At 41.6% G+C, this 13,804-nt stretch overlaps 2 protein-coding genes across 2 annotated transcripts in view; both read right to left on the bottom strand.

Moving 5' to 3' along the window:
• The window catches only part of ttn.1 (titin, tandem duplicate 1), a 207,583-nt gene that overhangs the window by 152,131 nt on the left and 41,648 nt on the right, over nucleotides 1-13,804 (bottom strand). Inside the window, 2 exon segments of the mRNA XM_030380517.1 lie at nucleotides 701-988; nucleotides 1,189-1,479. Coding sequence (XP_030236377.1) covers nucleotides 701-988; nucleotides 1,189-1,479 — 579 coding nt within the window.
• On the bottom strand, nucleotides 2,895-4,224 carry LOC115560890 (titin-like). The gene is made up of 2 exons (XM_030380522.1): nucleotides 3,757-4,224; nucleotides 2,895-3,164 (listed from the first exon to the last, which is right to left on the bottom strand). The coding sequence occupies exons 1-2, from the start codon at nucleotides 4,046-4,048 to the stop codon at nucleotides 2,935-2,937; spliced, it is 522 nt and encodes a 173-aa protein (XP_030236382.1). The 5' UTR covers nucleotides 4,049-4,224; the 3' UTR covers nucleotides 2,895-2,934.

Raw genomic sequence — 13,804 nt, 5'->3', positions numbered from 1 at the left:
ATAGCTAAAGTGATTACGTTTGAATATATCTCTTCTCATCTAATCATTCAGCTTTTTTGATAGCCGCCTTGGGCTATAGCACGAGGAATGCTCACGCTCTAGCCTCAACGGACGACAATGAGACCAACTGAAAATATACAAACGTGAATAGGGTTTGACATCAAACTGTTGATTCTGAAAAAGTCCAAATGATATTGAAAATCTTATATCATATATTTGAAGATCAAAGTGTGTTTATTTGTTAAATGTTTCAACGAAAGGGTTAACGGTTGAAAACGGACCAAGTTATGGTTGACCAAGTTAAGAAGTCTGAAGTAGTTGAAGTGTCAGGGAATGGGCCCCCATTGCCTTCCATTGTAAAAAAATATATTTTAAATTAGTAACTTTTGAATATCTTAAAAAGTAACAAATATTAATATAATCTGAACAGTAGTGCGTGATTCCAAGCTAACCTGAACATTTTAAAAGTGGAATGGAGTCTCTAGGTTGTGGAAGGAGTAGGATCCAAAGATTTGTGGAGAATAAGAAAGAAAGAAAGAAAGAATAAAGTCTAAGAACCACAACAGTTGTGAACCTCAAACACCTAATTATGTTGAAATGGTCTCCAACGTGTGGATGTTAAAAGAGCTGGACAAAAAATAAAATGCAAGGTCCATCATAACATATCATCGAAGAAGTACCTGTATTCAAATGCGTTTACCTTTCACAGTGACCTTGGACTTGCAGAACTCACTGCCCTCAGCATTGCTGGCCTTGCACAGATAATCTCCTGCTTCAGCCTTGGACGCTTTGCTGGTTTCCAGGCTTGCTGTACCATCCACTAAAGTAATCCTGGTGTTCCCACTGGATTTCAGCTCCTTTCTATCCTTCATCCACTGGATCTTCAGTGGAGGAGAGCCACAGACGTGGCAGGTAAGGCTAAGCTTGTCGCCCTCTTTCACCGTCTCCGATTTGAGAGGGATGTCAAATACAGGCTTCTTTGCAGCCTCTGGAAGATTATTTTACAAAAACTGCATATCAGTGTCAAGGACTGTGTTTTTCCTTAAAAAAATCTTAAAAAACAACGTTAATAAGGTAGATTGAAGAAGGTTACAACAGTAAAGAGAGGAGGAGAGTAAGTCTTACATTCAATAATAAAGATGATATGAGAGTGAAACCCTACTGTATTCAATTTGAACACATACACACCTGAGATAGTAAGGGAAACCTGGAAGGACTCTTTTCCAGCCTCATTGGTTGCCTCACAAGAATAACGACCCTGGTCAAAGACCAAGGTGTCTTTTATTGCGAGAAGGGCTGTGTTGTTCCTGAGGCTGACATCATGTTTGTCAGAGCTGTGGATCTGACTACCATCCTTAAACCAGGAGACGCTGATGGGCTGGGAGCCAGACAATCGAGCCTCCATCTTCACCACCTTACCCACTGTATCCTCCATGGATTCGGCAGGCCTCTTGGTGAAGCTCGGAGGAACTTTACTTTCTGTTAGTGAAGGAAAGTAGCATCATTTAACCACAGACATTTAGAAATAATCCATCAAATTAAATTCAAAATCCTAAAGTATAATAGAATAGAATATGTTCTATTATCGTTTTTACACTCTACATGATGCCTGTCCAAACATCCATATTTAGTCATTTTAGTCATGACCATATATGGTTCAGAGATCAGGGAACGTAATCAAAGCTCTTTGTTATGGAGGATAGATTCGTTATACTAGCTTGACTTCGCCAGACCAATTCACAAATGAGTATTAGTCTGGAGCCTCTCAGGTTATTTTGGATTATCCACTGACAGACCAAAACGTCTGTTTTCAATTGGATGGAACTACAATGAATCACTGTGTGGAGCATATCAGTGCGCCATACTGGTTGTTGATTGACAAAATGTCTCAACATAGGGCGTCTTCCTCAGCACAGTCATTGTATAAATACCGCCCCGTATCAAACCAGCTCCGTATATTAGTATAAACGTCTGTTCAGACAGGTCTGTCTGAACAGGAGAAGGTGCCAGGCAATACAGCAAAGTGTACGTCCAATGTGACGTAAACCTTGCCTCATTTGCATACATCGTTACTGTTGGTTATCAGAAGAAGTCGCTTGTAACTCGCTGCGTTTGCATGATTGACGTTCATTTTCGTGACGCCACCACGCATCCTTTGATCGCAAGGTTATCCGGGGTCGCAAGACAGGTCGGAACTCGTTGGAACATGCAGGCAAGCAAAAAGGGATTTGGGATTGGGAATGGAGGAGGAGGAGAGAGAGACTGTAGTGCAGTGCAGAGACGAGGGATAACCCGGAAAAAAAGTCGCCAGTCAACAAGAAAAAGTTCCCAGATTCGCCACAGAGCTTTCCGTCGCCAGCGATGGCCAAAAAGTCGCTAAATCTAGCCGAGTTGAAAACAATGCAGACACATATGAAAGAAAAAATGTAAACATGAGCTTGAAGATTTGTCTGGTTGGTGTTTATACATAACTAAGATACATAAACTAAGTATAGAATATTATGTCATCCACTTGATTAGATGAAGCAGGCAAATAACGATGGCCAAAGAAGAAAATAATTGCATTGCGTGCCCTCCATCCCCTCCCACAAGTACACCGGGTGGGAGATATATTTAACATTTAGAAAGCAGGTCAAAGAACCAAAAGGTTTAGGAGCCCTGCCAAAGACACTACACTGAAAGAAATATTACTTCACTTTGGAGCTCATGTTTTCAGTAATGATTGTTTCATGTTTCCGGTATGGAAGAGAATATTTGAGTTATTCTTTTAAGCACGCTTATGAGGGTTTTCAAGCACCATCTGAGGAAATGTAGATGGTTACACGAGAAGGTTAGCCAGACGAGCGGGAAGCTGTTGGCATGGTCAAGTGCTTTTGCCTTTACCTAGACGGACATGAGCGTGACAGACATCACTTCCAACGCCATTCCGATATTTCACCACGAGTATTTCCCTGCAGCTGCTGGGCGGTCACTGTAGAGTACCTCCAGAGAGGAGGTGGAGTCAGTAGTTAGGACATTATACTGGTATGACGCCCAGATCAACTTGTCGTCTTTCTTCCAGGTGACTTGGACCCTGTTGCTTCCAGTGTACTTGCACACTAGCTTCAGCGGTTTGCCCAGTAAAAAGCAAGTGTCCTCCAACTTCTTGATGAAGCGCATGTTTTCTGTGAGAAGCAGTGATGAGAGAAGCAAGGTTAGTTAGGTATTAATGAGCAATGTGGCTTTGATCAGCATTACACCTGAGACTACTACAGTATGGAATGGCTTCTTCATGCTCAAAACTGCTAACCCTCTAAAAAAGGAAGATGCAAACCTTCTAAGGTCTAGTCCACACATGGACTAACGCTGTTTTTAGAAGATTATTAGTTCATGTTTTACTTTGGATAAAGAGCAAAAACAAGGTGTGATTTTTTTTCTAATACTGGGATACATGTAAATTAGGCCTAAGACAATTATTCAAGGATCTCTCACAGTTCCGTTTTAGATGTGCATTGAAGTGTAACTCCAGAACACATCCTCAACGGGGTGAAGGGACATGAACATCTGATCATCAACAATTCTTTAGACGTTACATTGAAGGAATGTTTCATCAATTGTTGGAGGTCATGTTTACAGTAATGATTGTTTCGTGTTTCCAGTATTAAAGAGACTAGTTGTGTTATTCTCTGGAAGCAGGCTTATGAGGGATATCATGAGGACTGAGGAGCTTAGCAGAGGAATGGAAAACTGTTCGCAGGTTTGTGCTTTTGCATTTACCTAAACTGACATGAGCGTGACAGACATCACTTCCAGCTTCATTCGATATTTCACATGAGTATTTCCCTATAGCTGCTGGGCGGTCGCTGTAAAGGACCTCCAGAGAGCAGGTGCAGTCAGTAGTTAGGACAGTATACTGGTATGAAGCCCAGATCAACTTGTCATCTTTCTTCCAGGTGACTTGGACCCTCTGGCTTCCAGCGTACTTGCACACTAGTTTAAGAGGTTCTCCGACCACGAAAAAAGTCTCCTCAAACTTCTTGAGGAAGCGTGCGGGCTCTGTGAAAAGCATTGATGAGAGAAGCAAGGTTAGTTAGGTATTATTGAGCAATGTGATGTTAGCCAGCATTAACCCTGAGCCTACTACAGTATGGAATGGCTTGGTACTATCAGAGACTGCTGTACTGTCTAAATAGGAGATTCAAGGACATGGCCAGAATCACCTACTAAGGGTAGTCAACAAGCATAGAGTTATTTTTGAAAGCTTAATGTTCCTTACAATTTTCCGAAATCTTCATGTCACACTGTCTGTATTACAAAATATCTGTCCATAGGGAATGCGTAACAATTTGAAGAGTACCGATAAGCATGCCAGGTCAGTAGGGGGAAACAAGACAAACATTATGGAGAGTATTGTACCTCTTCTTGAGATACACCATTTCTAAGGTTCAATGCAGGTTTACATTTAATCACAGATGGCGACATGGCCTTAGAAGTATTTGGTCTCAGTATATCTATATGCCTGTGCAGGATGTAATAATGATTAATAATATGAAGTTGCCTTAAATTGCCATGCACAAACTCGAGGACATGAGGTCAATATTTTCCAAAAGCTCTTTGTCACTGATCTCCTCTAACCCACAGAAAACGGAGATCAAAACTCGTACTACACCTTTGAAGGCATTTTCAAAAAGCTCAGAGATCAGTTTCTTAAAACATTGTTTGATTACCCCTGAAAGGCCAAAACACATTGAAAATGTGTTTTTGTTCAAATACCGGGAACCTCAGGGGCTAGACCAAGGACCACTAGTCAAGGATCTCTACCAGTTCCCTTTTAGACATGCAGTGAAAGTGTATCTCCACAAAATTCCTCCAAGTATTAGAAGGGAAAGATCTTCTGATCATTACATTGAAGGAAAGATTCCCCAACTCTTAAAGATTCCATTTACAGTAATGATTGTTTCATGTTTCAAGGTATTGAAAAATGCTATTTGTGTTACTCTCTGAAAAGCAGGCTTATGAGGGATATCATGCACCTTCTGAGGAAACGGAAATAGTTACTGAGGAGGTTAGCAGAGGAATTGAAAGCTGTTGGCAGGTTAGTGCTTTTGCCTTTACCTAGACTGACATGAGCGTGACAGATATCACTTCCAGCCTCATTAGCAATTTCACAGGAGTATATCCCTGCAGCTGCAGGGCGGTCGCTGTAGAGGACCTCCAGAGAGCAGGTGGAGTCAGTAGTTAGGACATTATACTGGTATGACGCCCAGATCAACTTGTCGTCTTTCTTCCAGGTGACTTGGACCCTTTGGCTTCCAGTGTACTTGCACACTAGTTTCAGCGGTTGAACCGACTATAAAACTAGTGTCTTCCAACTTCTTGATGAAGCGAACGGGCTCTGTGAGAAGCAGTGAGGAGAGAAGCAAGGTTAGTTAGGCATTAATGAGCAATATGGCGTTAGTCAGCATTAACTCTGAGACTACTACAGTATGGAATTGTGTAGTTGTATTAGACATTGAGTGAAGTGTATCTCAACAAAATCCTCCACGTATTGGAAGGGAAAATCTTCTGATCATTGTGCTTCAGACGTTACATTGAAGGAAAGAATCCCTAACTGTTGGAAGTCATGTTTACAGTAGTGCTTGATTCTTGTTTCCAGCATTGAAGAGAATAGTTGCATTATTCTCTGAAAACTGGCTTATGAGGGATATCATATACATTCTAAGGAAATGTAGATAGTTACTGAGGAGGTTAGCAGAGGAATGGAAAGTTCTTGCCAGGTTTGTGCTTTTGCCTTTACCTAGACGGACATGAGCGTGACAGACATCACTTCCAACTTCATTAGAAACTTCACAGGAGTATTTCCCTGCAGCTCCTGGGCGGTCGCTGTAAAGGACCTCCAGAGAGCAGGTGGAGTCAGTAGTTTGGACATTATACTGGTATGACGCCCAGATCAACTTGTCGTCTTTCTTCCAGGTGACTTGGACCCTCTGGCTTCCAGTGTATTTGCAAACTAACTTCAGAGGTTGACCCACTAAAAAGCGACTGTCCTCCAACTTCTTGATGAAATGAACAGGCTCTGTGAGAAGCAGTGATGAGAGAAGCAAGTTAGTTAGGTATTAATGAGCAGTGTGGCGTTTGTTAGCATTGACCCTGAGACTACTACAGTAGGGAATGGTTGGTCCTATCACAGACTGCAATACTTTCTCTCTATGAGACTCAAAAACATGCCCAGAATCAGCTACTAAGGGTAGTCCACACACACACACGGTTATTTTTTAAAGCTTATTTGTTCATTTGAGTTTCAGAAATCTTCACGTCACACCGTCTGTATAACTAAACATCTGTCCATAGGGAATGCGCAACAATTGGAAGAGTAAAGATAAGCATGCCAGGTCAGTAGGAAGAAACAAGGTGAACCATATCGAGAGTATTGAACTTCTTCTTGAGATTCACCATTTCTCAGGCTCAGTGAAGGTTTACATTGAAACTCCAGATGGAGATATGGCCTGAGAAGTATTGACCTCAATATATCTATATGCCTCTGCAAGGCGTAGTAATGATTAATAATACTAGGTTGCCTTAAATTGCCATGCACAAACTCAAGGGCCATGTCCGTCAATATTTTCCAAAAATCTCTGTCACAGATCCTCTCTAACACACAGAAAAATAGAGGTAAAAACTCCTACACTGTTTAAAGTTATTTTCCAAAAGCTCAGAGTTCATCGACTTATAACATTGTTTTTTGATCCGATGAAAGGCCAAGACAAATAAATGAGTTCTTATACCGGGATCCTTAGGGGCTAGGCCAAAGACAACTAGTCGTTGATCTCTACCAGTTCCATTTTAGACATGCAGTGAACTGTATCTCCGTAAAATCCTCCAAGTATTAGAAGGGAAACCTCTTCTGATCATTGTGCTTCAGGAGTTATGTTGAAGGAATGATTCCTTAGCTGTTAAAGATTTTGTTTACAGTAATGATTGTTTTATGTTTCAAGTATTGAAGAGACTAGTTACATTATTCTCCGTAAGCAGGCTTATGAGGGTTATCATGCACCATCTGAAGAAATGGAGATATTGACTAAGGAGGTTAGCACAGGAATAGAAAGCTGTTCGCGTGGGTGAATGCTTTGCCTTTACCTAGACGGACATGAGCGTAACAAAATCACTTCCAAGCTCCATTAGTATTTCACAGGAGTATTCTCCAGCCGCTGCTGGGGCGGTCGCTGTAGTAGGACCTCCAGAGAGCAGGTGGAGTCAGTAGTTAGGACATTATACTGGTATGATGCCCAGATCATCTTGTCGTCTTGCTTCCAGGTGACTTGCACCATCTGGCTTCCAATGTAGTTGCAAACTAGCTTCAGAGGTTGACCGACTCTAAAACTAGTGTCCTCCCAGCTCTTGATGAAGCGAACAGGCTCTGTGAGAAGCAGTGATGAGAGAAGCAAGGTTAGTTAGGTATTAAACAGCAATGTGCCGTTAGTCAGCATTAACCCTGAGACTACTACAGTATGGAATGGCTTGATCCTGTCAGAGAGTGCTGTACTGTCTCACGAGGAGATTTATGGACACGCCAGGCATCACCTACTAAGGGTTGTCCAAACTTATGTGCTTATTTTTTAAAGCTTATTTGTCCGTTTCAGTTATCAGAAATATTCACATCACACCGTCTGCATAAAAAAATATATCTCTGTCCATAGGGAATGTAAAAACCGGTCCGAGGCATACCGATAGGCATGCCAGGTAAGTAGCGACGGAATAGTGAACTATTTGAAGCATATTGAGCATCTTCTTCAGCTGCCCCATTTTGAAGGTTCATTGAAACGAGGAGGGAGATGTGGACTGAGAAATATAGGGAGCAATACATCTATATGCATTCACAAGGCGCAGAAATTCTTAAGTTATTTCAGGTAGCCTTGAATTGCTTTGCAGTAATTTGATGGTCTGCATTTTCCAAAAGCTCAGTTTTACCAGTCCACACTATTACACAGAAAACAGTATTCAAGATTAATTCACCCTAGAAGGAGTTTTCCAAAAGCTCAGATTGAAGTGGCCGAAAACTTGGTATTGGTTTGGATGAAATGCCAAAACACAATGAAGCAATACATTTTCAAATAATTAAATGCACACGAGTAGGTCTAAGACAAATCGTCATGGATCTCTACTGATTCCATCTCAGATGTGCAGGGAAGTGTATCTCCACAACAACTTCAAAGTAGTGGAAGGAGATGAACTTCTCATCGTCATCCTTGCTTTAGACATTACTTTGAAGGAAATATTTCCTAACTGTTAACGATTGCGTTTACAGTAGTGATGTTTTCATGTTTCTAGTATCGAAGAGACTTGTTTAATTATTCTCTGTAAGGGGGCTTATGATCAGGTTAGCAGAGGAATGGAAAGCTGTTGGCAGGTCAGAGTTTTTGCTTTTACCTAGACTGACATGGGCCTGACAGAAATCACTCCCAATTTCATTAGTTATTTCACAGGAGTATTTCCCTGCAGCTAATGGCCGGTCGCTGTAGAGGACCTCCAGAGAGCAGGTGGAGTCAGTAGTTAGGACATTATACTGGTATGATGCCCAGATCATTTTGTCGTCTTTCTTCCAGGTTACTTGGACCCTCTTGCTTCCAGTGTACTTGCACACCAGCTTCAGAGCTTGACCCACTGAAAAGCGAGTGTCCTCCAGCTTCTTGATGAAGCGAACAGGCTCTGTGAGAAGCAGTGATGAAAGGAGCAAGGTTAGTAAGGTATTAATGAGTAATTTGGCATTAGTCAGCACTAACCCTGAGACTACGACAGTATGTAATGGCTTCGTCTTATCGGAGACTGCTATACTGTCTCACCAGGTGATAGAGGGACAAGCCCAATATTGCCTTCCAAGGCTAGTCCACGTGGTACTTGTATTTTTTCAAAACCAGTTTGTCAGTTTCGGTTTTTAAAAATTGTCATGTCCACACCATCTGTTTTACAATATATCTCTATCCAAGGGGTTCGCCAAAAGTATTGGAAGTACTCCGTTAAGTTTGCCCGGTCAGTAAGGAAGGAAGTCTAACTATTTGGTGCGTTTTGAGCAAGTTTTCAGCTGCGCCATTTTCTGAAGTTCGGGTATGGTGTACATTGAAAATCTGAGGGAGACGTGGACTAAGAAGTATTGGGTTCAGTATATTTATATGCCTCTACAAAGGGCAATAATGATTAAGTAACACTATATTGCTCTGAATTGCCATGGACGAATTCGAGGGCAGGTGGTAAACATTTTTGAAAAGCTGTATTCATTCATTGTATTCATTTTTTTTATAACATCTCAACCCTGAAATTACTTTTCCAAAAGCTAAATTTTCAATGACTCTAAAACAGTGTTTTTAGTTTGGATGAAAGGCATGACAACAACTTGGCAAGGATTTCTTTGAGGTTCCAATCTTAGATGTTCAGTGAAGTGTATCTTCACAACATCCTCAAAGTAGTGGAAGGACATGACTATTTTAGTTATTCTATGTAAGCAGGCTTATGGGGGTTATCAAGCACCATCTGAGGAAGGAGATAGTTACCGAGAAGGTTAGCAGGAGAATGGAAAGCTTTTGCGATGCCAGTGCTTTTGGCTTCACTTATACGGACATGAGCTTGACAGACATCACTTCCAGTTGCATTAGTAATTTCACAGGAGTATTTCCCTGCAGCTGCTGGCCGGTCGCTGTAGAGGACCTCCAGAGAGCAGGTGGAGTCAGTAGTTAGGACATTATACTGGTATGAAGCCCAGATCATCTTGTCGTCTTTCTTCCAGGTGACTTGCACCATCTGGCTTCCAATGTAGTTGCAAACTAGCTTCAGAGGTTGACCGACTCTAAATAACTAGTGTCCCTCCAACATCTTGATGAAGCGAACAGGCTCCTCTGTGAGAAGCAGTGATGAGAGAAGCAAGGTTAGTTGGTATTAAAGAGCAATGTGATGTTAGTCAGGATTTAAACCCTGAGACTACTTGAGTATAGAAGGGTTTGGTCCTATCAGAGACTGCTAAACTGTCTCACTGAGAGAAGCAAGGTTAGCCCTGCACCACCTTCTAAACCCTGTCCACATGTGTATGCTTATTTATAAAGCTTATTTACTCCTTTCATTCTGGAAAAAGGTCCTTTCTACGCCATCTGTTCAACAAAATATTGCTGTCCATAGAATAATGCAAAAACAATTTAAAATACTCCGATAAGCTCTCCCGTCAGTAGGGGCAAAAACTCTAAACAGTTAGAGTGTATTGAGCATGTTTTAAGCTGCACCGATTTCTAAAGTTCAGTGAAGGTGCAGATTGAAAATCACACCGTCGCAAAAGGTGAAGGTGACTTTAACCGAAGGTCAATACTGGAAAGATTTTATCTTTCCAGTATTGAAGAGACTATAGTTTAGTTATACTCTGTAAGCAGGCTTATTAGGGTTATCGTGCACCATCTGAGAAAATGGAGATAGTGACTGAGGTGGTTAGCAGAAGAATGGAAAGCTGTTGGCAGGTCAGTGCTTTTGCCTTTACCTAGACTGACATGAGCGTGACAGACATCACTTCCAGTTGTATTAGTAATTTCACAGCAGTATTCCCCTGCAGCTGCTGGCCGGTCGCTGTAGAGGACCTCCAGAGAGCAGGTGGAGTCAGTAGTTAGGACATTATACTGGTAGGATGCCCAGATCATCTTGTCATCTTTCTTCCAGGTGACTCGGACCCTCTGGCTTCCTGTGTACTTGCACACTAGTTTCAGAGGTTGACCTACTAAAAAGCGAGCGTCCTCCAGCTTCTTTATAAAGCGAACAGGCTCTGTGAGAAGCAGTGATGAAAGAAGCAAAGTTAGTTACGTTTTTAGGAGCAATGTGGTGTTAGTCAGCATTAACCCTGAGACTACTGAAGTATCAAATGGCTTGGTCTTATCAGACTGATAGACTGGTGTCTGAGAGAACCAACAGAAGCAAGGTTAGCCCTGCCTCACATTCTAAGGCCAGTCCACATGACTATGGGTAATTTTTAAAGCTTATTTGTTCCTTTCATTCTTGAAAAAGGTACCTGTCCACACCATCTGTTTAACAAAATATCACAGTCCATAGGAGAATGCCAAAAACTATTGGAAGTACTCCGATGAAGATTTACTGGCAGTAGGGTGCAGGAATTCTAACCGTTTAGAGCGTATTGAGCATGTTTTTCAGCTGCACCAATTTCTAATGTTCGGTGAAGTTGTAAATTGAAAATCTGAGGGAGATGTAGAATAAGAAGTATTCAGATCAGTATATCTATATGCCTCCAGAAGGGGCAGCAATGATTAAGTCATACTAGGTTGCCACGGACGAAATTTGAGAACATGAGGTCAGCGTTTTCCAAAAGCTGAGTTATACACACTGAAAAAAATAGTTGAAAACATTTCCATCCTTCAAGGACATTTGCCAAAGCTCAGTTTTCAATTACCTAAAACATGTGTTTTAGTTTGGTTGAAAGGCCAAAATACTGTGATATTGAAAAATACTTGGGTACGTATGTACTAGGTCTATTAGAACTAGTAAAGGATTTCTTAAAGTTCCATCTAAGATGTGCGGTGAGGTGTATCTCCACAACCTCCTCAAAGTAGGGGAAGGACATGAACTTCTGATTATCATCGGTGCTTTCGACATTGTATTGAAAGAAAGATCCCTAAATGGTAAAAATTATTTTATAGTAATGATTGATAAAATGTTCCAATACTGAAGAGACTAGTTGTGTTATTCTCTGTAAGCAGGCTTATGAGGGGAACCAGCACCATCTGAGGAAATGGAGATAGTGACTGAGAAGGATAGGAGCGGAATGGAAAGCTGTTGGCAGGTTAGTGTTTTTGTCTTTACCTAGACGGACATGGGCCTGACAGAAATCACTTCCAGCTCCATTAGTAATTTCACAGGAGTATTTCCCAGCCGCTGCTGGGCGGTCGCTGTAGAGGACCTCCAGAGAGCAGGTGGAGTCATAGTTAGGACATTATACTGGTATGATGCCAGATCATCTTGTCGTCTTTTCTTTCCAGGTGACTTGCACCATCTGGCTTCCAATGTAGTGCAAACTAGCTTCAGAGGTTGACCGACTCTAAAACTAGTGTCCTCCCAGCTTCTTGATGAAGCGAACAGGCTCTGTTGAGAAGCAGTGATGAGAGAAGCAAGGTTAGTTAGGTATTAAACAGCAATGTGCCGTTAGTCAGCATTAACCCTGAGACTACTGAAGTATCAAATGGCTTGGTCCTATCAGACTGATAGACTGGTGTCTGAGAGAACCAACAGAAGCCAAGGTTAGCCCTGCCTCACATTCTAAGGCCAGTCCACATGACTATGGGTAATTTTAAAGCTTAATTTGTTCCTTTCATTCTTGAAAAAGGTACCTGTCCACACCATCTGTTTAACAAAATATCACAGTCATAGGAGAATGCAAAAACTATTGGAAGTACTCCAATAAGATTTACTGGCAGTAGGGTGCAGGAATTCTAACCGTTTAGAGCGTATTGAGCATGTTTTTCAGCTGCACCAATTTCTAATGTTCGGTGAAGTTGTAATATGAAATTCTGAGGGAGATGTAGAATAAGAAGTATTCAGATCAGTATATCTATATGCCTCCAGAAGGGGCAGCAATGATTAAGTCATGCTAGGTTGCCACGGACGAAATTTGAGAACATGAGGTCAGCGTTTTCCAAAAGCTGAGTTATACACACTGAAAAAATAGTTGAAAACATTTCCATCCTTCAAGGACATTTGCCAAAGCTCAGTTTTCAATTACCTAAAACATTGTTTTAGTTGGTTGAAAGGCCAAAATACTGTGATATTGAAAAAATACTTGGGTACGTAGTACTAGGTCTATTAGAACTAGTAAAGGATTTCTTAAAGTTCCATCTAAGATGTGCGGTGAGGTGTATCTCCACAACCTCCTCAAAGTAGGGGAAGGACATGAACTTCTGATTATCATCGGTGCTTTCCACATTGTATTGAAAGAAAGATCCCTAAATGGTAAAAATTATTTTATAGTAATGATTGATAAAATGTTCCAATACTGAGAGACTAGTTGTGTTATTCTCTGTTAGCAGGCTTATGAGGGGAACCAGCACCATCTGAGGAAATGGAGATAGTGACTGAGAAGGATTGGAACGGAATGGAAAGCTGTTGGCAGGTTAGTGTTTTTGTCTTTACCTAGACGGACATGGGCCTGACAGAAATCACTTCCAGCTCCATTAGTAATTTCACAGGAGTATTTCCCAGCCGCTGCTGGGCGGTCGCTGTAGAGGACCTCCAGAGAGCAGGTGGAGTCAGTAGTTAGGACATTATACTGGTATGATGCCCAGATCATCTTGTCGTCTTTCTTCCAGGTGACTTGCACCATCTGGCTTCCAATGTAGTTGCAAACTAGCTTCAGAGGTTGACCGACTCTAAAACTAGTGTCCTCCAGCTTCTTGATGAAGCGAACAGGCTCTGTGAGAAGCAGTGATGAGAGAAGCAAGGTTAGTTAGGTATTAAACAGCAATGTGCCGTTAGTCAGCATTAACCCTGAGACTACTACAGTATGGAATGGCTTGATCCTGTCAGAGAGTGCTGTACTGTCTCACGAGGAGATTTATGGACACGCCAGGCATCACCTACTAAGGGTTGTCCAAACTTATGTGCTTATTTTTTAAAGCTTATTTGTCCGTTTCAGTTATCAGAAATATTCACATCACACCGTCTGCATAAAAAAATATATCTCTGTCCATAGGGAATGTAAAAACCGGTCCGAGGCATACCGATAGGCATGCCAGGTAAGTAGCGACGGAATAGTGAACTATTTGAAGCATATTGAGCATCTTCTTCAGCTGCC

This window comes from Gadus morhua, chromosome 16 (genome assembly GCF_902167405.1).
Source record: "Gadus morhua chromosome 16, gadMor3.0, whole genome shotgun sequence".
Lineage (NCBI taxonomy): Eukaryota > Metazoa > Chordata > Actinopteri > Gadiformes > Gadidae > Gadus > Gadus morhua.
The sequence above is the reverse complement of the archived record's forward strand: the minus strand, read 5'-3'. Positions and strand labels throughout refer to the sequence as shown.

Bases quoted from the DNA above. Each gene is read 5' to 3' on its own strand.
- LOC115560890 (XM_030380522.1), bottom strand. From the start codon at position 4,048: ATGCTTTTCACAGAGCCCGCACGCTTCCTCAAGAAGTTTGAGGAGACT. The intron at 3,165-3,756 runs GTAAATGCAAAA...TGCTTCTCACAG, and splicing joins TCACGCTCATGTCAGTTTAG to AAAACATGCGCTTCATCAAG.